At 35.4% G+C, this 24,735-nt stretch overlaps 1 protein-coding gene across 3 annotated transcripts in view; it reads left to right on the top strand.

The window, feature by feature from the left end:
• Nucleotides 1–24,735, top strand: part of LOC138064053 (methylglutaconyl-CoA hydratase, mitochondrial-like) — a 113,101-nt gene that overhangs the window by 34,163 nt on the left and 54,203 nt on the right. For 2 of the 3 annotated variants that reach the window (XM_068924780.1, XM_068924781.1), the window contains 3 exons: nucleotides 420–506; nucleotides 15,217–15,309; nucleotides 16,296–16,352. In XM_068924780.1, the coding sequence (XP_068780881.1) occupies nucleotides 420–506; nucleotides 15,217–15,309; nucleotides 16,296–16,352 (237 nt within the window). Of the gene's footprint in view, nucleotides 1–419; nucleotides 507–15,216; nucleotides 15,310–16,295; nucleotides 16,353–20,707; nucleotides 20,819–22,611; nucleotides 22,921–24,735 lie in introns of all 3 variants that reach the window. The other variant, XR_011137263.1, reaches the window with a different exon arrangement.

Raw genomic sequence — 24,735 nt, 5'->3', positions numbered from 1 at the left:
TCCTAGGGGTTTTGCGTTCCACTTGTTATCCTTTGCTAGTAGATGATAGTATGAAAAATGCATAGTTATTGGACTTTGTGACACAGTTGGGAAAATAAGTTAATATTTCCATCTGATATATATACTTTTAAATTCTGTTGTTCATAAACTGTTCTTCACAGTGAGATTTCTTCCTCAAATTAAAATATACTTGGTGAAAATCTGGTAGCTAATTTGATTTTGGTGGTGGTGGTGGTGTTTTTTCAGAGTTAAATTTCTGTGTTGTATTTTCCTTGAAATCTGTGGAAAATGAGTGTGATCAGTTTGCCCTTATCTCAAAGTAGACTTAAATTTTGAGACACAGTAATAATTTACTTCTGAAAGCATATTTATGATATTATATGCAGCTTACTAACATACACGTGAAATGTCATTTACAGGTGCTGACCTTAAAGAAAGAGCAAAAATGCACTCAAGTGAAGTTAGTTCTTTTGTCTCAAAAGCAAGAGCAACCATTAATGAAATGGGTAAGTAACCTCTCCTTTGAACAATGCATTATCTAACTAACCTGGAAAGGTCAAATCAAAGGAATGACATAAACACGCATGATTAATTCTTGACACATAGTAAGATATCCACCACTATTTATACTGATGAGACAAATACAAATCATGGTGCATTCCTTTTTTTTTTTTTTTAAATATGCCTAGTAGGGTTTGACTTTATTTTTTAGAATTCTAGAAAAAGCTAAATTTCATAATTTCATCTGAAGTGGAGGTGATTTATACTACTATTTTCAAGAAGGAAGGATTGTTTTGTGATAGCCAAGTGCTTTGAAATTATTTTTTATTATTATTCTTTTGTTTGGTATAATTAATGCCTTGAATATATTTTAGAAACATGTTAAACATCTATTATTGATAGAAAATGTGCCTTGTAAAATTTTGTTGAATCTACATCTGTTTTGTTGTAATAGAACTTGTTAATGGTCTAGGATTTTAATTCTCTTTGATTTATAGTGTTTTTTAAAAATAGTAATTTCTCTGAAAATTTTAGATAAGGAATGCACTGTCAAATCATTATATAGCTATGGCTCTGCAGATCAATTTTAACATAATTGTTTCTTAACATGGCATTGCCAATATGTTTTGTTAAAAGGAGAAGTCAAGTGTGCCAACTTTGAAACAATACATTTTATCAATGTGAAACATGTAAGCAACTTATTTTGTCGTTTGATGTTTTGGCATAGTCTGCAGAAAATTTTCAGTGAACCATTGCTTTTTTAAAAGCTTAAATAGGTAATCACGCAGGGTTGTTGCATGATATTTACCTTCCTTTAAAGAAAATGTATGTTGGCACAAGTTACTGTGTTACATTATAGTGTTGTGTGCTGCGTATATATATTTCAGTAGTAAGAAGTTTGGAAGGTGTAGTCTTGCACTGATATCAGCAAACTTCTGCAACCAGTTTAGTCGTTCCTGCTTTATATTGTTGAGAAAAAGAACACATATAAATTCCTATATCCCAGTTTAGGATATTTCTTAACATTGCATTTAACCTGACTGAAATCTGTAGGCTCCATGGAATATGAGATGGAGCAAAAGACTATTCCTTCTTTTTAAATTTACAATGAGTAAGTTAGACTGGAGAAAAAAATATATACCTCTGAGGAATAAATTTTTTCTGAGAGAATGATTTTGTTTCCTTAATAATGTTGTCTAATGTAAACAAAGATACACATCTTTGTTTGGCGGAATGTTATGGATGGAAACTAGTAGGTTATGGCGGGTAAATGACAGACTACTGAAAAATGAGTCTTTAATTGGGAACTTCATGGAGATATTTGAGTTCTTGAATTAATATCTTGTCTTTGAAGTGAAGCAGATCCTCAAGGCTCTTTAAAAAAAAAAAAAAAAAAAAAAATCAATCAAATATCCAGAAATGAATAGACCATTAATTTCCTGCAGCAGATACTGTATTTCATGCTGAAGTTAGTTTTCTTATGGGAATGCAAAGCAAGAGGCAACAAGTTGTTCCATTCAGTTACTTTGTAAATTATTATTATTATTATTTTTTGGAGAATTCTGTAGCTCTAAGCAATAACTTTTCAGCCTTTCTTGGACCGAAGTTGCTGAGGATACTTTCTGAGCTACCATTAATGTTTAAATAGAGGTAGCAGGTATTAAGATTTTCCTTTTATCAGAGCTATAAGTACTTGTTCATTTTTGTTTTTAGATGAGAAAATACTTAAAAGCTGAAAAAATATTTGGATATTGCATTGTTCATTGAGTAACTGGAAAAGTATAAGCAGGGATTTGATGCTTTAATTTGCCTAAAAGCTGAAAGACTGTATGGCAAATGTTTGGTTGTCTTCAACTGAATTAACTTTCCTGTGCGATTGTTTAAATGCCGAGTATGTAAGCGAATTTCCAATGTTATCTAGAAGGTTTGCAATGGATCATTACACTAACAGTGAATTACATGAAGTTTAGGAGACCAGAAGTAGTACTGAGGAGTGCTTTCATTCACCTGTCTCCATTCTTTTCCTCAAGAAAGGAGCATGAAGTTGTAAGTGAAATTGCGTATTTGAGAACGTAAATCTGAAATATCTAGATAGGAAAGTTTGTGAGGGGATGTAGTAGCTAGCTAAATGGACAAAGCTATAAGCTGGAAAAGGGAAACAAGACTTTGAACATAGGCTTTGGTAAATGTCTTAACAGCACTCTTGCTTAGTTTGGGTAGAGGACTCTCTTTTTTGCCAGCTTTCTTAAAATAGAGGGATGGAGGGGGCAATAAAAAGCCAATTACTAAGTAGAAGTCTTTTTCATAGTAACATGGTGTCTGGGTATCTCCTGCTTCACTGTTTTGCCGTTAGTTTGCATGTAAATTGGTTGTTCAGGATTAGCAAAAAATATTGAAACATCGCTTCTAATGTTATTTACTTTTCACACCATGTGTGTTTGGACACTACACAAATAGGTGCATTTAAAAACCTGGAGATGAGATTGATGCATATGGTGTGATGCTGTATGGTGATGCCCTGATGAATAGAAGAGAACATTAAATTTTTTTTTTTTTTGTTAGTAAGTCAGAGGTTCTCAGTTCTCCTTTTCTTCTTCTAAAGAAGTGGTCTGGCATTACAAAATGTAACTTCAGTGGAACTAGTGAGACACTGTGTTTGCATTGGATTACTGGCAATGAATCAGTATATTGGAAAAAAAGCAGATCAAGGTATTTTGCCTGCCCAGCAGCAACCAGAATGTTGTGAGATGGTTAAAGAGGGAAAGTAATTCTCTAATGATTATTTGCCACTGCACAGATGCTATACAGCTAGGGAACAGTATTTCCAGTTTCCCACTTTGTTCTTTTCCTATCCATGTTGAACGCTGTAATCTCATTTACAATGTGTTCTACTTTTTGTTTTTCAGAAATAGGTCATGTTTTGATAATTCTGTTTATGTTCAGTTGTCTGACCTAGTAAGGAGATACTTCTTTTTAACAGTGTTTTCAGAAAGAAACATTGTTATCTCTGTAGACAAAATACTTGAAAGGTTACTTACGGCTTGAATAACTGGATGAACTTAGCTTTTTAGAATTGACATATCTTGGCTTTCTTTAGTTCCTGTCAATTTCATGATGTTTAAAATCCTTACGTTAGTGGTTTTCTAAAAGGCTGCAGTATCATTTTGGAATACAGCTACAGAGAGGAATTTTCTGGAAATTAAAAGCATACTGCGCTTGTTTGTTGCAGCATTTTTATGGGATTAATTTATAACTTCTTGCTAAATTTGGGTAAAGTATTAAAACTGCAGTAAATATCACTTAGTATAAAAATAAGCACTTGGAAAAAAGGCTGAAAAAAATTGTACCGAGCTATTAGCTGCAGCTCTAAGAGCTTTAAGTTGAGGGGGGAAAAAAATCAAAGCAGCCTCTATTTTTAGCAGTTACTGCTTTTGCTAAAATTATATCAGAGTTGTGTGGGTTGCCTTTTTTCGTCTCCCCTCCCCTTAAGAGTAGGAATATGAGACTACTTGTCCATTAGTATGTTCTACTTTAAGGCTCTTCGTTACTGATATAAGGCTGCTTTTACACTCAAGAAAGCTCAGAGAAAAACATAGATGGATCTCTTGAAACCATATACAACAAAACAGGCCTTCTGACAAAATGAGGTCAAATGTCACTGACTCCCAGAAGCCCCATTTTTTGACCTCTTGGGGAAAAGTGCCATCATTGTGGGTCAGATCTTCAGCATATATTATATGGTGTAGCTCCCGATTAAATCCATGCTCTTTTGTCTCTTTATAGTAACTGTGAGGTCTGGGCTGTGTTATTACCATCGTATGTTTTCTGCTGCAAAGCAAAGTGAGGCTACAGAAGGGGCCGAATGCAGTAACCGCTCTTCACCAGGAAAACGACTTGTTTAACACAAGGAAGAAGTGAAACTACAGAAAGAATTTGGCCTAGGCAGATCTTAGTAATTGTTAAAGGTGAGGTTTGACCTGAACCTGTAATATGTAAGAAACACTACTGGTTGCCAGAGCTCTTCCAAGGAACGTAAGAGGCATAATTACTTAAATCCCACTGAAGATTTGAGAGAATGACTTTCTCAGGTACTTTTGAAAATCCCAGCTGAAGCATGGGTAAGCTTGGTTTTGTATCTCATTTGGAGGCAAAAGACCTTTCTAGTAGCCTAATGAAACCTAGAGATGAACTGAGCTAAGAAAGGAGAACTTTTTACTAAAATACTAACATTTGCTCAGTGGAAATAACTTGTTTTTTTATTGGACATGTTCCACTCAAACCTTATATTGCTTCACTTATGACATCTGATTAGTTTACAAGCATAAGTTGTGATATGACCTTAAAAAAAGATAATACTTAGTAATTTTGTTTAGACATAGCCTTCACAAGTATGATTATTTTTAACATAACCAGCTTTCAAACTTGGATGTGCCTCCCCTGAATAAAAGCACCTTGCTTTCAGTTACTTGCGTTTTGTTTCCTTAACAGTGATGACTTTTTTTACTGGGGTGAGCTTTTCTTTATATTCAAAATAGCTATAGATCTATATAAAGTATTTTTTTACCCCCTTCTCCGTAGCAGTTTTTAGCACTCTTCTGTCATTCTGGCTCCTCTCTGTGGTAAACAAACTTTTGATTTACATAAGAGAGTGCCCTTGCTCATCCTTCAAGAAAATAATCTATTTGCTAAAAAGTTCCTTTTCTGAGTATTAAAGGTCCTGCATTCTTAGAAATTCTTAGGTTGTACCAAACAGTATGCTACATGTTTTGTGAAAGCAAGCTGTCAAAACTTGGTCCTAGAGGTTCCAAGAGAGGGATCAGAATTATACGATTTTGACTTGACTTCTTGTCTGCTAATTGCCACCACACTTTCTTTCCTACTTTCAAGGCTTTACCATAAGAAAGATTGTTGAGGTCCAATTCAGTGCCTTATTTTAGTATTTGAGTTTTAGGGGCTTCTGTGGAGCACTACTGACTGTCTTCTCCAGCATAAATCTATTTTATTCTCTGATGAATGTATGCCAAAACCATACAGGTTACATATGGTGAAAGAATGTTCCCTTGCGTAGTAAACTGAATGTGAGATGTGATTCTTAAAATATAGAATACTTAATCTTTGCTATGATAAGTATTTTATATGTGCAAGTTTACCAACTTCTAAATTTTACTTTCTTCTGCTCTTCAAAGGATATGCTGATGACTATTGCCTTTATTTTGAGGATTATGTACTACTTTGAGTAGTCCTTTAGAGTTTTTAAGAATATGATTTGATATTGCATAAAAACGTGTATGTTGGAAAAGTCTGGAGAACTGGTGAGGAATGGTCCATAAATTTCCATGAGGTACTTAAGATGCTTTTATAAGGAAGGGAGAAGAGATCCAAATTTGTTTCTGGACAAAATGCAATAAAATACATTTTGTAATTTCTTATGCAATCATATATTTATATATCTAATGCAATACATGCTCACCTTAAATTTGTTCTGTAATAGCTGTTGTGCTGTGAAATTTCACCTCACGCAGACATGCAGATGTTTCTAGTGAACAGATTTACAGCTTGATATATCTCTTTTCTTTCTGCACCAAGAGATTTTACATGGTTTCTTCCTTTAATAAACATGATTTTCACATGATAAATCATATTAAGAGACTAAAATAGAGTGTAAATATTTTGTCCTGATAGAGTATTTGTTTATTTTGGAGCTTCAGGAAGAGTGTGGGAATTAGCAGTATTAATTTCAAACCTTAGTGAATTTGCTATTTACTTTGCTGCTGGTTATTGAAGTGAGTGAGAATTTTAGAATTCAGTGGTCAATTGTTAAATGAAGGATAGAAGAAGTTCACTTTATGCCAACTGCTTTCTGCTGCCTGTAGCACAGACGTAAACCATTTTGATCAGGTTTAGGAAGATACTCAAAACTTCAAGGAAGTTTACGGTGACAACTTCTGAAACAACCGTCGTTTGAAATGGGTATACAATTGCCTGACACTTAAGGAAGGTACCCTTAAACTTGGAATGAATATTTGGCAATTGGACAAACTAAAAAGTAGATTGTCTTGCCCAGACCAAGTGTTTGGTGAGTTTCTTGAATGACAGAGACCCTACCAAAATGAAGAATGACGTTCTAGGGCTAGGTAAGAAAACTGACACTTAGACAATTTTATTTTCAACTTTATATCTTTGGTTTCATTGTTATAGATAAATCATGCAAATGTCATATTGTATGGATCATATTGTGTTTTGGACAAATATTTATCTTCTGATTAGTGCTTCAGCAGACAGCTGCGTATGTAACACTGACCAAATCCATCTGGATTTGCTGAAAGTAAATCTGGTCAGCAAAGATGGAACTGTAGTTCAGTAATCCAGTGAGAAGAACTGTGGATTTCCCTCTTGGGGAAGTGCAGGTGTAAGCCATAACTTATAAAAGCATTCACTGGGAGGCTGAATGAACTATCACAGGTAGAAATCAAATATGAAAAATGACAAATTTATAGCTGATGTTGCCATACTTAGCACCTTCATTCTCGGTCTCCCTGTGTTGCTGAGGCTGTGAAAGGGTGATTTTGGCACAATGTTTCTCCTGCTATGATATGTTGTTGCCTGTTCAGCTGAAGTGCTATGCTACAGCATGGCTACTATAGTCTGAGACTACTAGGATTCTGAAATGCATTGCTGAGCCCTTGGTTGTTTTCCAGCAGCAGCTTTGATTTACTGCTTCTCTTAACATTGAATTAATTTAAGATACCCTCTGAGTAAGTATTGTCTGTTTCCTAAATAGACAGTGCTGTCCCTGCAGAGCTGAAATTATGTGCTTTGTCAAATTGCATTGGATTGGTTTTAATTAAAAAACACTGTTCTAAACTTTCTGCCATTATGATGGCAATGAATGCAACATTGAACTTCTCTACCAAGATGTTTATTAGCCATTTATATGACAGTATTGCTTCCCAGATTGTTCATCTACTTTTTTCTTTCCATAATAATAACTTTATAAAAATTATTGTAAAAATGATACAGAAACAGAGGATATGAATATTAGGATCAGCTGATCTTCCTTCTTGTAGATCTAAGGATTAGGGAAGGAGGTGGCTTTGCACAGCAGATCCTTTTCCTTCATCTTGCTGCTATTCAGTCTTGACATAAATTAACAATCTTAGCTGTAGTTTAGTTTCCCTCTGATAGTAATTTCAAATGCTGTTCTATGAGGAAAAGGGACTGTGCTCTGGACATAGCTCTTAGTTTTCTTTGTGGGAGGAAAATGACAAAAAGAGGGGTTCTGCATGGTCAAATTGGGATCATCATAGCTAACTTGCACACTGACTGTTAAAACATACCTCCAGTATGACCTGCTGTCCACTGCTTCTGTCCCCTCCCTTATGTTTGATGTGTTGGGAAACTCTTCCCCTTCCTCACCCTGTTCAGGTTTGAATTTGAATGTTTCTATCCCTGAATGAGAGAGAATAATTCGTTAGCTCTTTTGCCTTGCCCGCCTCAGTCTCTGGCCGTGTGCCTAGAACCAATTGATATTCAAAGGGCAGCAGCACCTGGCATGGTACAGAAAGTGTTATGCTGCTCTGTGCTATCCAAGAAATGCTAAGCTAGTTGCTTAGGCTTAGACTTAACCATGCTATTCTGCAGTCATACGATGAACATGGATTTTTGCCTAGATATGTGCTGGATGTCATGGTGGCCAGAACTGCTTTGATGTTACAGAGCTAGAGTTTTTGTTTGGTTTGTTTTCTTTCAAGCTTACTGTAAAAGAGTTTGTTTGTTTTGTTTTTTTAAGTTTTTAAAAATTTGTTTCCTGTGTAATGCTCAATGAAGGAACTGATTGAAAATGTTACTTAATACATGAAGCTAATATAGAACTAAAAATATTTTAGCATTAGAGCAGTTGAAATTTAATTCCATCTTTCATTTAAGAGTGTAGAAAGTAACTAATAAATGAAAATGAAATATTCATATATGTATGAAATATTGATGAAAACAGATACAGGCGAAAAATTTCTAGACATGTTCAGCTAAAATGATCACATGTTTTGGGATTTTCTTTATATTATGTCGAATGGGCTGCTTATACTGTTACGGGAGGATGTTATCGTCATACTGTAAATGAAACAAGTAGCCAGTAAATAGATGAATGAAAGTCTTGCCCCATTGGGCTCCCTTAACTATTTGAGGTTATAGGTGTGCTGCTATTTGAATTTTATTTTCTGTGTACACTATACAAAAAAAGAAAATTGCATGTAACGTAGATTCTGTCCTCAAAGGCTTACTTCGGTATTGTTTTACTGAGGACAAAGTAACGCTACGAAAGGGAACATTATTAAGTACGAAGACAACTGAAGAGTCTATATATCAAACTGCAGCATATTACTGGAGACGAATGAAATATCCAAACTATTTTATACAGTACAAAAAGATGCAAGAAAATCACAGGAGAAGTTGGCTGTGGAGGACAGTAGCTAAAGAGTTTTCTTAAAGCAGCTCTCAGTCCCAGTACTTTCGTAGCTGTCGCTGCTATTAACAATAACATAGAACGTGCTGTTCCCCGTTACTTGTCAATGAAAAAGAACTGAAGAGAGAATATTCTAATTAAGTACATGATGTTCCTATACAAAGTCTTCTGTGTCAATTCGAAAATATTTTTACAGGCCGTTTATAAGGGTTAGTGAATCAGTGAAGAAAACTGGGAAATTAATGGGATTCAGAGAGATGCTTTCAGAATCTTTCTGCCTACTGCCATCACTGGTAGCTTTTAATAAAGAGGAGATAAAATTTAATAATATCATTTGCCTAGTAATGAACTGTAAACAATCGGCAGTAACCATTTTCATTAAAAAAGGGGGGCAAAATGTCTTACAAGTATTAAAAAATAAAACTTCTATGTGACTTTTTCCTGCTACAAGTTATTTATCTGAAGTTTGAAAGTATGAAAGCAAAGATAGTGATGTTCAAATAAATCTGGCAACTGTAGCAGTTTACTAAGCTTCTTATCCAAAACTCAGAAATTAGAGGGTAGCTAAAAGCCTTTCACAGCTGTGACTGGCAAATGTATGGAAAATAATTTTCTGTATCTAAATGCATGTGTGGATCTTTCAAACTGAAAAGTGTGGTCATACTTTTGGACAAGGAGATATTTCTGTCTATTTTCTTTTTTGAATAAAGGTAAATCTATCAATTACTTGAAGTAAGCATTTTTTCCTTATTTTTGCTTTTTGCATTTCCCACAGTAGAAGCAGTTCATACCTGCCTTGCACAAAAATGGTTTGACCGGTCGTCTTTGACTTCAAGTTCAGACAGGGAAGTTTGACAGCTATTTCAGTCTCTTTTAGCCAGTCTCATGTTCCTACATGCTTCGTCTTCCCCCCCCCCGCTTTTTCTTTCAGTGGACTTCACTGTATTATGATCATCCTGCCAAATGGATGAAAGCGTTTGTTGAAGTAGTTGGTTTCTGTTAATTTTCTACCTATGGAAAGGCCTTTTTTTGAAGGCAGTACTTATAGCTGAAAATGCAGGTGAACTTTATTGTAGTGACTGACTGACTGTTTAAATCGGATTTTGCAGGGCAAAATAAATGCTTCAAACACAACTGACATTCCTTTTCAAGTGCAAAGTTTAGTTTGTATTCTATCTTAGTGACTTACTGTAGTTCTTTATGAAGATGCCTCAAAAGGTGAAATCAAGATTTAGCATTCTGTGTGTGTTACAGCACTTCAAAACTCTTTTTCTGGCTTCCTGTGAGATAAGTTAACTTACATGAAAGTGCACTTTTGTGATTAAAATTTTCCTCAAGTAAAGAATATTCAAGTTGTCATAACTGCTTGAAGACTACCTCTGCCTGCCACTCAGAATGCGTAGTTGTGTACACTTTCATTTTTTGAGGGGAAGATTCTGAATTAGAGATAATCTCTTCTTGTGACATTGCTCCCGAGGGTAAAGATCTCGGGTGGAAGAGGAGTCTATTTAGGGTGATACTGAGTTATAGAACATGAATATTTAGATATAAACTAAATTATTTTAAAACCAGATAAATATCCTTTTGTAGTAATTATGTCATGCAAGCATATAGTTTTAAGTAATCACTAATGCTGATTCAGAATTCGTGTTTAAGTCAGTGGCCTTTGGAACATTATTTTCTAATTTGCAGCCAGAAAACTTGCAACGTCTGAATTAGTAAGAGAATGCTATATAGCAAGAGATCTTATACCTTTCTACGTTGTTGGTGGAGGAATTGACCCGCAGACCGGGATAGGACTTGAAGTATTATGTGATTTTTAAGCTATTGTTAGGAGATCTTCAGATGATACAAAAAGCCTTTGCTGAAGATAAATAACTTGTATGTTGTCTTTTAATAACAAAATGGTAAAGCCAAAGTTTGATAATTCTTTTTTTGACATTTCACTGTATGTTGTGACTTCTGTTTCTTCTTTCTTGCTTTCCTAATGGCTGGCCCATCAATTATGCAATGTGCAAACAGATGTTTAGCTGTGTTTAGTCGTTTCTGGGTAGGTGACCATTTATATCCTTATTTAGAATCCATTCTTCTCCATTATCATTATTGCTTTTAAATGAATGTACTGAGAAATAAATTAGAGAGGAAAGTTTCTTTTCAGTAAGGTAGGATTTGTGCTGCAGGCAGGAGTATACAAATATTTGCCACGCTTTCTTCATTGCAGAGCTTTTTATATATCCCTCAATTTATAGCACACTTTCCTCTGCTATACTACATAATACTCGGAGTATGCAGGATATTACAGTTCATCTTTGCTTCTTTATGTTTTATGGGATCCATTATTCAAGAGGAAGAATAAGCTGCTAGAAATGACACTTGAAGTTGCTTGTCCTAGTGAGTTAGGCGCTAAACAAATGTTATTTGTCAAATAATCAGAAACGCAGCTGTGGAATAAGTAGTTTGGAGAAGTGTATTTCTCCATTCTGATTTTTGCTCTATTCTGTCAGAACTCAACGGTGCTGTCATATAAATTCTAATTCTGTTGCTACTTGTAGCTTAGTTGGAAACTCTCCCAGTTTGAGAGGAGTACCATCACTACTTCCTTAAAGTCGGTACTGGGAAACAAGAATTTTTCTTCTTAGACCACTAGCTGTCTATTCATAATTACAGAAAACGCAAGTTAGGCTTATGAATCTTATGTCTGGATCAGTAGAGGCCAGAAGCAGTGACCTGTACTGCTTTGCTTCTGAATAACTGATCTTTCTGAGGATTGATTGCCAAAGATCACCAAAGTGAGAATGGAGATTGGCAGTAAGAACTCCTTCAGCGCTGTCCAGGTGCTAAAGGGGGAATAACTAGGGGAGTGATGTGAACGTGACCTTCGTTTTTGGCATTTCATATCAAATGTTTTAAAAGGAACACTTTTTAAGTGGGGCTCCATTTTAATTTTACTGAATACCAAATTCTGACTGCTGTGATTATTAGAACTGGAATTACTCGTCTTAATCTGTAGCAGACTGCTTCGAAGATAGTTGCTAATTATGTGTAAAGGAACATTTACATCTTGGGTGGTGTTGGTGGTTGAACGGGATTGCATGGCTGCTTTATTGATTCATGGGGAGGTTACTGCAGTAACAATTGGGACCCTTACTTCCAGAACTACAAGTTCTAGGTCTGCGGGACCATTCCATTCTTCAATGGTGGCTGTGTAGGCCTCTGTATCGTACGTATAGCAAGGAAGCAAGGAATATCACAGGTCTCTTTAACTACCTCCAGCAACATTAATCTGCGTATATACACAGTCATCTGTGCGTTGCACGCTCTAATTTTCTTAAATTATTTTGTCCATCCTTTATATATATTTCTAATTCCTTTTGTGGACTCCACGCAGCTTAGGATTTTACGATGATAAACCTGTATCACATTTTGAATCCAACTCTAATGGTCAGTTATACAAAATCTTATCTTAAATTTATATCCATTAGCTACAGCATGACAAAATTGTGGAATGCTTTAGAATAAAACTATTGAGCTACTGGACAAGGCAGCTTGGTTTTGCCTGTTGTTTGTAGCAAATGAGTCCTGCCAAGTAAAATTATTATGGAGACTGGCCTGTCTGTTTACTCAATCTAGCATTCTTAAAATTTGAGCCATGCTACTCAGTTAAGTCTGCAGGGCCTTCTGCTGCACTCCCCCCTTACCCCAGTATCTCATCTGGGTTTGTTGCAAGCTGACCAGTTTCAGCTCTTATTCATGTTTGTCTTCATATTTTTTATTAAAAAGTGCCTTTGGTGGTACAAAATGTGAAAACTTCAAGAAGCTTTACCCTTGGTATTAAGTTTTAATGACTTAAACTCATGTTTTAATCCAGAGCAACTGCTAATTTATTTTCATATTGTTTGTTTTTGTTTGACAAAAAGATGTTAAATGGGTTTATTTCTTTAGTTCTTTTGATGTGTATGTGCTGTTAGGACAGAGCTGTTGTAAAGAATTTGTATAATACTTTAAAGGGTCGCTCATTGTCAGCTTCCGCATGTCAGGTGACCCTATAAATTAATATCCTTGAGAAGTGATGAAGCTAACATATGGTGAAGATGACCAAACTGCTTTTTCTTCCTGTGAATTAAGAATTTTAGTATTTCTTTTTTATTAGAAATTGTGACTGTAATTCTTGAAACCAAGCTGTTTTATAACACTGTTCTATCATGAGTTTCACTTCTGTTTGTTAAAATAGTGTGCTTGGATTATGCCATAGCTAAAACTGGAAGTTATTCATCACAGAGAAAGTAGTATGCCTCAAAGTCCTGCAAAAATTGGATAAATAGTACTCAGGATACTATTTGCTAATGTCTCAAGAATGGAAAAATGCATGTAGCCAGAAATCCCTGGAAACTGCAGTTAATGATGATTATTCACGTTCAGGCAAATGATTTTTCAGTTACCAATAACAGAGGAAATTTGCTTTAAGAAAGCACTGTATCAGCTCTGAACTTTGGATGCTAGATTGTATTGCACGTTGTTGAGGGTGACAGGGTTTTTGGTGAGCAGTCTGGCCCTGCTGGAAATGAGAGTTGCCTAAGGAAAAGTACGTTGCAAAAAAGCAGATTTTTACTTATGTTCCTCTGCTTCTTGTGTCTTCTGTGGTAGATGCCAAATGTAATGGATATCTTGGAGACTTTTAAGTGCCTGCAAGTACTTGATGTTGTTGCAGGCAGTAATCAATAGTCTTTTTTGGCACTGGAGTTTGATTCAGATCACCAGTTCTAAACCACCAAACAAGAGACCTTGATTTATAGCAGCTATTTTAATTTTGAATAGCACTTATAACTTTTTGTTCTTTCTTTATTTTAAAGAAAATTTGATTCTCATTAGCTGTTAATCATAAAAGGATGTTGATTTGCAACTAAAAGTAGCCTTTTACTCAGTTTGATACTTTGTTTTGTTAACCACTAGGGGACCACTTGTTCATATACAAATTTATGCTGATGTATATTAACGTTTAATTGATATCGTTCACAAATTAACTTATCTGACATGTATGTCAGACAAGAAAAAAGTAAGCTTAGTGGAACAAATTCTAAACTTAGAACTAGCTAGTTCACTGAAAAAGGAAATACTATTTATATTTAATATTTTAAATTGATCATTTCTGGTCACATTATCCTTCTAGATTTTAAAAAGGGTGATCTTATTCTCTCTCACCTCATTTTCGTTTATGTTTTGGCAGCAGATTTTTCTTCTTTTTCAACTTCCAACTAAGACTGAATGAGCTGGTCATTGAATTCAAGTAGCTGAAACATTAAAGCGAAGAAAATATTTTCTTAACATCTGCAGAAAAAACTATTGCTGTCAAGAGCTGGTTTAACATTTCAACAAGCTGTATACCCAAGTGTTCAGCTAATGAATTTCAACAGTTCATTGCTTTTGACTGTCTTTGAAATTTTAGTAGCAAAAATATACTACTTGTGCATTTTTTTCAGCATAGTTTAAAATTAGCAATAACTTGTAGTAAATGTAATATTAAATATAGTTAAAGCTGTAAACATGCATTTATTTTTTGTGGGGAAAAACACATTTTTCATCATTCAACTACTTATAGTTGAATGCTTAATACTAGAATTCCTTGTGTCAGAACACTGATGATAAGTTAAAAATACATTGTCATGGTCACACAGGCCTCTGGAGACCATACTACCTGTCATGTACATGTGCAACATGGTTTTTTTTTTGTTAGTTTTGTTTTTTCAATGATTGAAGACTTTCCCACACTCTAGTCAGCTACTTATTAGCTGCTGCTTAATAGCAGAAAGGGACCATAGTGGTGCCCACAGGACATCTGGGAATATTAGCACTCAGAGCTTTCAGCTATGCCATCATCACAGTTGCTAATAATTATGAGAGAATGTCTGTTTTTCAGCTGGGGGCTGCCAAGTTTGTGTATGTGGCTCTTCAAATATTTGTATTTTATTCTTTGGAAACATCTGCAACGTGTGCTTTTGGAGTATCTCAGTCAATTTTTTGTCAAAACTTAGCAGAAGTTGAAGAAAAAGACTTGCAATGCAGTTTGACCTCAGAGTGATCGGAGGAGGGAGTCAACTTCTTGCCAAAGCGATGCTAAACAATGAGTTTTAAGATCTGTGTTGTTTCATAAAACTTTTTTCTCTAGTCTGAGTGCAATTTGAATGAAGTGTAATAAAAAATAATGTTCCAGACGTGGTCTTTGTGAGGCAGGTGTTAATTGGTACTTTCTTTTTCAGCTAATCTTCCAGTACCTACTATTGCCGCAATAGATGGGACTGCGTTAGGTGGTGGCCTAGAACTTGCTTTAGCCTGTGACATAAGAGTGGCAGGTAAGTCTGGATCCTATTAATTGAACAAAGGATGTTTAGTGTTGCAGGATGCTTGACTAATCTTTGTCTTGGCAACAGTCTTATAAAACTGATTTTGTATTCTGAAGTTGTTTATGACCAATTATTTCTGAGAGATTTAGCAGAAACTTGACTGAAGTAATTGCTGATGTTTAATTTCATGCAACTTATCACTGATAGCTGGAATATTTTTGTTGTGTGTTTTATTTCGTTCTTAAGATCTTCACTTTATCACTAGCAATATTCCCAGAAGGGTTAGGTAGATACTTTGATATTTTACTTAATTATTAAAATATTCTCCTCATTTGGAGAGTTCTAGATGGACTATTTGTTTTTATGCAAACAGGTTGCGGGGGACAAGCAAAACTTGTTTGTGAGTTTATTATTAAACAGGCAATTAAGCTGTTATAAAAGTGACAACAACACATGAAAAGAAGAACCTTGACCTATCCAGCTGTCAGAACTGTAAAGCCATTTGTTGGAAAGTAAATGGAAACTTGGTCCTGAACAGTTGCCAGTAACTCATAGTATATAAAGCTGTTTGACCCTGAGGGAGTATTCAGTCAGCTAAAGAATTCATAATCATCAGAAACAGACACCGCCCCCTCCCCCCCCCCCCCCCCCCGATTTTAAGTTGTTAAATAATAACTTTTTTTCCTTTTAGTACTTTACGTTCTACAAATAAGTCTGTTTGCTCTACTTCGATCTAAGCTTACTTGCATCACCTATCATCCTATGTGAAAATTTATAAAGTATAGAACTTGCCTTGGTAGGACTAGTTGGGCCTTTTAATAAAGGCAGATAATTTGAGTTTATTTATAGATTCGTAAGCAAATACTTTTAAAGTAATTGTACTTTATGAAGCAAATGTAATAAATTAACACTCTTGTGGGCCTGCTGTTACATATTTCTGCAAGTTATTTCATACAGATCATGGTAAGAGCTCATATTTAAATTTTGGTTTTCAGCCTCGTCTGCTAAAATGGGCCTAGTTGAAACAAAGTTGGCAATCATTCCAGGTGCAGGTATGAGTGCTTTGCTTTTGTTACCGTAGATAATGAAATAACATGTGCTTTGGGTACTTTGATTTGGATTGTTGTTTATGAATTTCTGCATATTTTTGTATTTCCATTAAGGATCATTGTCATGTTTTTCAAAGCTTATTGCTCATATCACTTACGGAAAATTAATAATTTTTTTCCTTATTTTAAGCAAGCGGCACTTGCGTATTATGCTTTTAGTCCAAGTCTATATTGAGTCAGTCAGTATGGAGCGGTTTTGTAAATGAGATTTGATGTCTTGATCTCAAGTCTGAGTAACTTTGGTCAGACTAGGAAGAGAGGTAATATTAAATATCAGTATACAAAAATGGTAATTTAATTAATGATCCATCTTTGCATACCATCTGCTACTTTAGGTTGAAAATTCTGCTTTCATACTGCTTGTGAATTGGTTTTAAAAACTTTAAAAACAGAAACGATGATTGTGATTGAATCTTTTGTCTTATCAACATTTTTTGAGATTTTTGAGGTGCAAAAGCTCTTTTAATACCTTTCCTTATATGAAAGGCCAGTTGGCTTGCTTTTTCTGGATACAGGATGAGTGAAAGTTCTAAAAAGGCATGAATGATGTTTGATGAGGCCTCTGTGTTATGAAAGCGTTTGTTTTTGTTTTATGGATAGACCATTCTTATTTTAACTGAGACATCTGCTTTTCTGGGGAAAGGGCAATGATTTGAAAAAATCCCCCCCTCTGCCCCTGAGCATTCACCATCATTTCTGTAAGTTCTAGGGGAACTTTATAATTTTTCTTTGTACCTAGTTTCTTTCTGATGAGTGGAAACTCTTGAAACACTAGGTCCAATTTTAATAGATACTGTTGTAGCTCATGTTGAAAGAAAAGTAAAAACTGTCATAATGGGAAGGCTAGTATGAACTCTGTGTAAGAAACAATCCTCTCCTGTCACTAATATAGACAATTATTGTACAATTTAAAATGCTCCATTATTATGGATATTATTGAGTTGTGATTTCTCTCCCAATATTTTCTCCCTGGCTCTTCTTTTTCTATGTATTCAAAGCTATGTTTTGCATAAGGATAACAATGAGTTCTAATGGCTGATCCCTTCTTAGCAGTGGATTAAGATGAATCATTTTGGTAATTTTAAAGATATATTTCCTTCTGGTGATGTTGTCATGAGATAATGTGCCTTGATGATAAGTCCTCGTGAAGAAATAGAAAGTGCTCTGTTTATTTTTGTCTTCTCTGTCCCCTTCTCTCTCCCTATATGAGAAATCCCACAGGATAATCGTACTGGAGGCGTACTCTCCAGTCCATGAAATTCAGTGTTCTCCAGATAGTCTCAATATTCTTCAACTTACTGAGATTGCCTCATTTTTCCTTGTCTTCAGTTATTTATAGATATATCAAACTACTTATGCTTTCATCTGAAATGCTAGGTGACTGACTCATAATGAGTTTCTTTGAAAGTTTCATTCAGAATGTTTTATTGCCTTCGGAAGACTGAGGTTTGAAATATGCATTTTTTTTTTTTTCATCCTAAAATAATGCAGTGATTTTTTATCCACTGACTTTAAAAGCAAACAAATACAATGTTTTTGAGGATGCGTTTTTTCTTCAGCTTCTTGAAAATATGCCTCAGATATTACCGTGTTACAAGGCTTTTTAAACTTGCAAAGTTTAGATGTGTTCAGTAAAGAATTTTTCCACGTTCTTGCCAGCCCGTCGGAGGACTGTTTTTGCTGAATGTACTTGAGCTTATCACAACTTTTTCCTGATCAGCCTGCACTTGCACCTACCTCATTGAGCAGTGTGAGTGTTTCAGCCCTTTTCACCTACTGTGATCATACCTCATGTCTTCAGAAAGCAAAGAATGAGGGAAAGGATTGTGCATGTGTCATCTTGATAGAGCAGCCAAATGTGCGCAGTTGGACCCTAAGCCTGGCTTTCACAGGTGAATCAAATATATATGTATATTTTTATAACGCTTACTTCCATCTGCTCTGGGCCAAAGTAGGATTGGGCAGTGAAGTTGAAGAGAGAGCCATGAAGAGATCTCAGGAGCTTTCTGCTACCATCTTACGTATCTGAAACTCACTGACAAAATATATGCAGCTTCTTCTAAGCTGGTCCATGCAGAATAACAATCTATTTCTGGTGGGTGACAGAGTAGAATAAGCAACAGGAGTAGTATGTGACAGATCTAGAGATTTCAACTCTGGTGATAATTGATGTGGGTGTTTGAGGTCAAATGAAAAATTTCTTTTATTTTTTGTTTTGTTTTTTTTTTTTAAAAGATGAGGAAATTACACACGCAAAGCAACACTAAAAGAATGTTGCTAGAATTGAATAGTGGAGTATTATATGTTCAGGGGAGATCAGCTGTGACGTTTCGGACCTTACTCTGCACAGTGTTGCATTCCATCCTATTTTGAAATGTGATCATGAAAAGACTAGACTAGATGCTGTCTAGTGACAAACCTAGTTTAATACAAAGTTCCCAGGTGCAAGAAATTTTGCTTCTGATTATGCCCCAAAGTACTGTAGCCTGCTGAAAGCTGAGGTTGAGCAGCAGTTAGTTAAATCCTGACTAATATTTGGAAATGAAGAGTTTTTCTGAGTCTGCTGAGGGTCTCAACCAAGGAGGCATTTGTGGAGTATGTTTGGTCTGTGCTAACAGGTTGAGTTTCCTCAGAAAATTCATGGTGACGAGCAGAGGAAAAGTAAACGGGGATGAGAGCAGGTCTTGCTTTTATACAATAGCTACATGCATAGACCAGCTGCCTAGGATGTGAGAGAGGAGCACTGGATCTCTTGCCTTTGGAAATTCGAATCTAGTTCTCTCTCCACTGTGGAAAAAAGCCTTAACTGCCAAACTGTGAGTTAAAGAAAGTAGAAAGGCTCTCCGTTTTTCCTGTTCAGTGAGTCCTGCTGTCCAGAAAGGAAGTGAGCATTTCGAGGACCAGAGGCACTGTGTAGCAAAGAGAACAGGGCTTGGTAACTTGGTGCTGGGGCGGTTACCTGCCAATAAATGTTAACGTTTTCTGTTTTCTGTTTCATTAGCCACCACCCCAAGTATATGTGTCAGACTATCCATTTGTTTGTTTTCTTCCCCATGAACTTTGGATCTATTGGGTAATTTTGGTCCAATTTGACTACAGGGCAGTGGTTTCAAAAAATAGGGAGTACCTAGAATTGTATCAGAAGTTCTCAGATGAAGGGAATAACCTTTATTGTTCTCACAGAGGAGAAGTTTCAGCATAAACTCACCTATTATTGGACATGAAGGAATCCACACTGGAGGGACATATTATGGATGTTCTAGCTGTGGAAAACGCTTCAGTCAGAATGCTCATCTCACTGGAAGCAGGGAGTCTGTATGAGCCATGAATTCATGGGAAACCAGACATTAGGAATTCTACTGTTTATTGAGGAGACTTTTTTGGTTTCTTAATCCAAAAAAAGCCAAAAAGCCATTTGAATAACTTTCTGTATGACAGGGTAGTCTGTAAAGAACTCAGCTTCATGCAAGAAGAGTCTCTCTTACACAAAAATCATGTTCTTTCTCTTCACGCTGTGATTTCCCAAACTAAAGTAAAAAGAAAGCAAACCTCTTACATTAACTAAATGTAGTTTCTACTGTCTCTTGACTCGCACAGGAGGTGTTTACAGTGATAAATTTCATCTTTGCTAGAAATTGTCTTTTAAAGCATATATCTTCCTTCCTCCACTTTGTGACTTTTTAAAGGTATCTGCATTCATAATTTATTTCTGCTGTTTATCTCCAGCCTCTCACTATGAATGTCATACTGGGCTTGCAATAGAGAAAGGATGCCTTGCTGGCATATTTGCTTTTAGTTAGTTAGTACCTTGTGTGGATACCACTCAATAATAGATGTGTTCTGAGGAGTTAAAAATGCTGCAAACAGCATACTTATGCTTCCTTGCTTTGTTAGTAGAATGAGGCACAGTTGGTTGGACAAAGAGAAATGTTCTGTGCTGGTAGGAAGTGGAGAAGGCAAGTATATTGCCCCCCGCCCCTTTTCGTTTTGTTTTATGCAGGTGCTTTTGGGAATTTTATGTATAGAGCTAAGCTATTGGTTTTCATCAACAATTATGTTTCCACATAAAATGGTAAAACAAAATGATGGAGGACGCAATTGAAATTAATAGATTGATGTCAGCAGATAATTTGACTCAGCTAGGTTAAAACTGTAGCTACCATCCTGCAAGCTTGCAACTTTCATACCTCTTTTTTGTTTTGTTTCTGAAGACACTTCAATTTGCAGGACTTCATTCAAGTCATGAAAATAAATTTTGTCGTTATTCTCTCCAGTAAAAAAATACTACTTTATTACAGAGCTGTCTCCACAAAGTCTTGAAGAACAACTCAGTCTCTCTAAAAATAAAATAAAAATCCAGCGCATAATCCACAGGAGAATGTTCTTCCTTGTCAAGTTTCAATTTAAAAGTATCCTTTACCCAGAAGCCTTTAAAAAAAAAAAAAAGTTAAAAAAAAAAATCTTTGTTAATGTGAATCAACTGTATCATCTTTTTATGTCTTAAAATTACTTTGGACACCTTTTTTCAGACGTGAAACTGAAGCTATGTTTTGTAGCATGCTGGACCTTTGCTTGTCTTCAAGATATATAGCAAGCATTTGTGTTCTCTTTCCACTTTGGTAATAGTATTATTTGATTCTTTTTCTAAATTTTAAAGTGTGTTTGGGGAAGTTGCGGTATTCGTGAACTATAAAAGTTGATGGAGGAACGCACTGAAAAGTTAATTTTCTTTGCATGGAAGAATGAGGGTAAGCGTGAAAACAGGTTTTAGATAATCATTCTGAATTTTCATTAACTCCTAAATTATTCTCTTTCACTTTTAAAAACAGAATGAAGGTCTCTATTAGAGGATTTATTTTAAAATAAAATTTAAAAAATTGGACAGAGATGTCAAGAGTATTTCCAGATGTGACAAACTCATACAGAATGTGATCTTGCTAACAGCAGGAGTTGTGCAGTTCAACCAAGTGTAAAGGTTAAATAAAATGTCAGACATTTCCAGTTGAAGTCTGACACACATTGCAATATATTGTTAGCTTTATATACTGCAGTTTCAACTGTAATAGGAATAATTGCATCTGACAAATATTGAAAAATTGAAGTGTCACCATTCATGGTAGTATCTGAAAGAGGACTTTTAAAAAAATCAATTGTAAATTTTCTGTCCTTAGGTGCTACTTGATAATACGTAATTACATAGATACTCAGAAAGAAAAGCTTATTTTCTGTAACTTTGCCTCTTACCTCTACACCCTTGCATCCCACCTGCCCTTTTGCTCTCACTGCCACCGGTTTTGTCCTCTCCTTTGCCTTTTCCCATGAACTCTTACTCTCTAATTCTTTTATATATATATATATATATATATACATACAAAAAAAAGTCTCATTACCCAGAAATACCTATTGAGTCCTTTTTCCCTTTTAAAGTTTAACTCTTAGTCCTGCAACAACTTAAGTGACTGACTGGAGGAAGAAGAAGAGGAAGGGAAAAAAAAAAAAAAAGAAATGGTTAACTTGAAGAGTTTATCTCTTTTTCTCTTCAATTGGTCCATAAACTCTCCTGTGACTTCTCTTACTTCCCTTGCTTCCCTATCCCAATCTTACATCAGATTTTAGTATTGTAAATTCCTCAAAGTTAAACAAATGTTGGTAGAAGACAGCTTAAAATAAGCTACTGAATCAACATCTTCAGCATTTCATTATGCTATTCTTAAAAATGGATATATACTAGGGAACAAGCAAGAAGATACAGTTCTTTTTTTTTTTTAAAGAAGTATGAAAGACTTTAAAATTATTTTACTGAGATCTAAAAGTGTCTGCTGAGCGTTTACAGTCCTATTATGATTTGCTATAGTGAAAAAACGAAATTAGTTACTCTGTGAACATTTATCTGCTTTTTTTTCAGTCTGAAGTCTCGATAGCTTTATTTGCATCTTAATATTTTATAGTGTTTATTTCATGCATCGTGTTAAATAAATGGCCTCAAGTAAAAAATTGCTAATAGTGTAGAAAACAGATGTTTGAACATCTACTCTTTTCTCAAAGTAATTAAACAAAATATGTGGAATGTTATTAAAGGGAGGTAAATTAGTTCTGCCTCTGTAAGTTAGAGAGAATTGTGGTTCTTATGTTTCTTTTTTCTTAAATAAAAATAAGCTGATTTTCGTCAAATGACTCATTTTCTCCTTAGCTTTATGATCAGTTCTAATGATGATGATGTTGAGGCAGAATTTTAAAATGTCATGCAATACTTATACTGCAAATGCTCAATACATAAAACTAATGCTTTTCAAATTGTATTTACAGTCTACGTGTGTAAATACCACTACGTGCAAACTACTCTAATGTACTGCAGAAGCACAAAATTGGAGAACTCCATGTCGTCAGAACTATTCCCCATATTCACATGAAACATACAGGATTTATCTGTTACGGAGGAATCCACAGAGTAATCCGTGCTTTTCCCTTTACATCCTGGCCACAGAACACTTTCCAGAACAGTCTAAGAAATGTAAGATTTATAGCTCCCACACACAAAAAACACTTCCTTTTCCAGGAGGAAGTACAAGGTGTTATCAGGACTATCATCAATGTCTCAAGTGATTGCAATCATCTAGAATCTGTTATTTGAAATTTCAAGGTCAGTGTAAGGAAGTTGACCCTTTTTGACATTCCAGTGGTTCTTGCTAGCACAGATTTTTTACTGACCTACATTTGCAGATTGTCTTGTTGACAAACCAGAGTTAACAATCAGAAGGAACAATACTGCTTTAGCCCCTTTCCCCCTGCCCCGAATATTGTATCTAGGTAAAGTTAGTCCTTTGATGCTGCAGAGGAAGGAGGAAATCAAATGAGCAAAAGAAATCCCCAGAAGCGAGGCTGGGCATTACGGTGAGAGAAGAGGAAGGGAATCTTCATGGCCCTGGAAGGCAAAGCCTGGAAGGCCTGAAGTAGGAGATGAATATCATTTCGATATGGAGAAACCAAAATCGGCTACAAACAATGATTAAATCTTCTTTAAAGCCTTCTCATGTCTTGGGGACATTAGCAACATTGTGCTTTATGTCGAAATTGTAGTTCTGGGTGCTGTTTTTATTAAAATCTAGGATTAAAATTTCATTCTTGGAACCTGAGCCAGTATCCAGACAACTGAATGTAGGCAGTGATACAGTTATCAATTGTTTTCCTCATTTTCATGGATATATTAGTAAATTTGATTTCAGTGATTTAAAAATTATATTGTGAAATTGATGGATTGCTCATTTTCGAAAGACAGTCAGAAATATGAATAAAAGTGACAGAAGGTTTGCTTTTTTCCGCCACCTCCTTAAATCATGCAGATTTAAGCCCCATTCAAGTTCTGTCTAAGTGAGCGTGGGTTGTACTATCACACTCGTATCTTTTTCAGACCACTTCTGTGACATTGGTAACTGAAGAGTGAAGCTTTGAAAAGAAAGCAAACCCAAACTTTGCATTTGCAATTCAATTTTATGACCATATATAGAACAGTATGGCACTGAATAGAAACTTCAGTTTAGGCAGAGCACGACCGCATGAATGGAATTCACAGTAGGTTTCATAGTGTAGGTGCAAAATAGGATAGATTTATTTGGGGTACTGTAGTGAAAGGAAGATGGAGAGAATAAAGTTAAATGGAGAGAAGCATGATCTGAAATACTGCAAGGTAAAGATCCCTTTACTGTTCCAAAGCCCGTTAAAATTTAAAATGATCTTTATTTATGGTCTTGGCAAATGAGTTTCTGGTCAGTCATAAAGATCCAGTCATAAAGATGCAGAAGAGTCCATGAATGCCTTTGACGAAATGTTTTTCCCCTTGGGCAAAGTTTGGAATTTGTTTAAAGAGTTGTAAGAAGCCAAATGGTTGAGTACTTTGTAAAGGAACGCCCTTTCCACCTCTGAATACGTCCTGAAACGACCACCCTTCTATCTGGAGGGCTATTATCCACTCTAAGTCAATTATAAAAATTTCCGAATGCACACTTCAGTGTGCAATTTCTGTAATATTTTCTTTTATTTTCTCTTTTTTAAGCTGACATGAAAATTAAAGGAAACTGGATAATAAGTGATGTTTCTAGGGAATGGTGGGGGCATAGATGAAAATGAAAAGTTGCTATATATAGAAGATACAATTGCATAAAGTCATTTATTGTTCAGAATCAACTTACTGAACAGTTATGTTTTGAAAATAAGTAGTAGGCCAATGAAACTCAGTATCTAATAATGGCCTGCAACTTCACTTTTGTGATCTTACTGGCAAAGTAATACAATTTGTCTTTTACTAACAGAATCTATCAGAAACGTCTTT

The sequence above is a fragment of the Struthio camelus genome, chromosome W, assembly GCF_040807025.1.
Source record: "Struthio camelus isolate bStrCam1 chromosome W, bStrCam1.hap1, whole genome shotgun sequence".
Taxonomy (NCBI): domain Eukaryota; kingdom Metazoa; phylum Chordata; class Aves; order Struthioniformes; family Struthionidae; genus Struthio; species Struthio camelus.
This window is presented reverse-complemented; position numbering and strand designations above follow the sequence as displayed.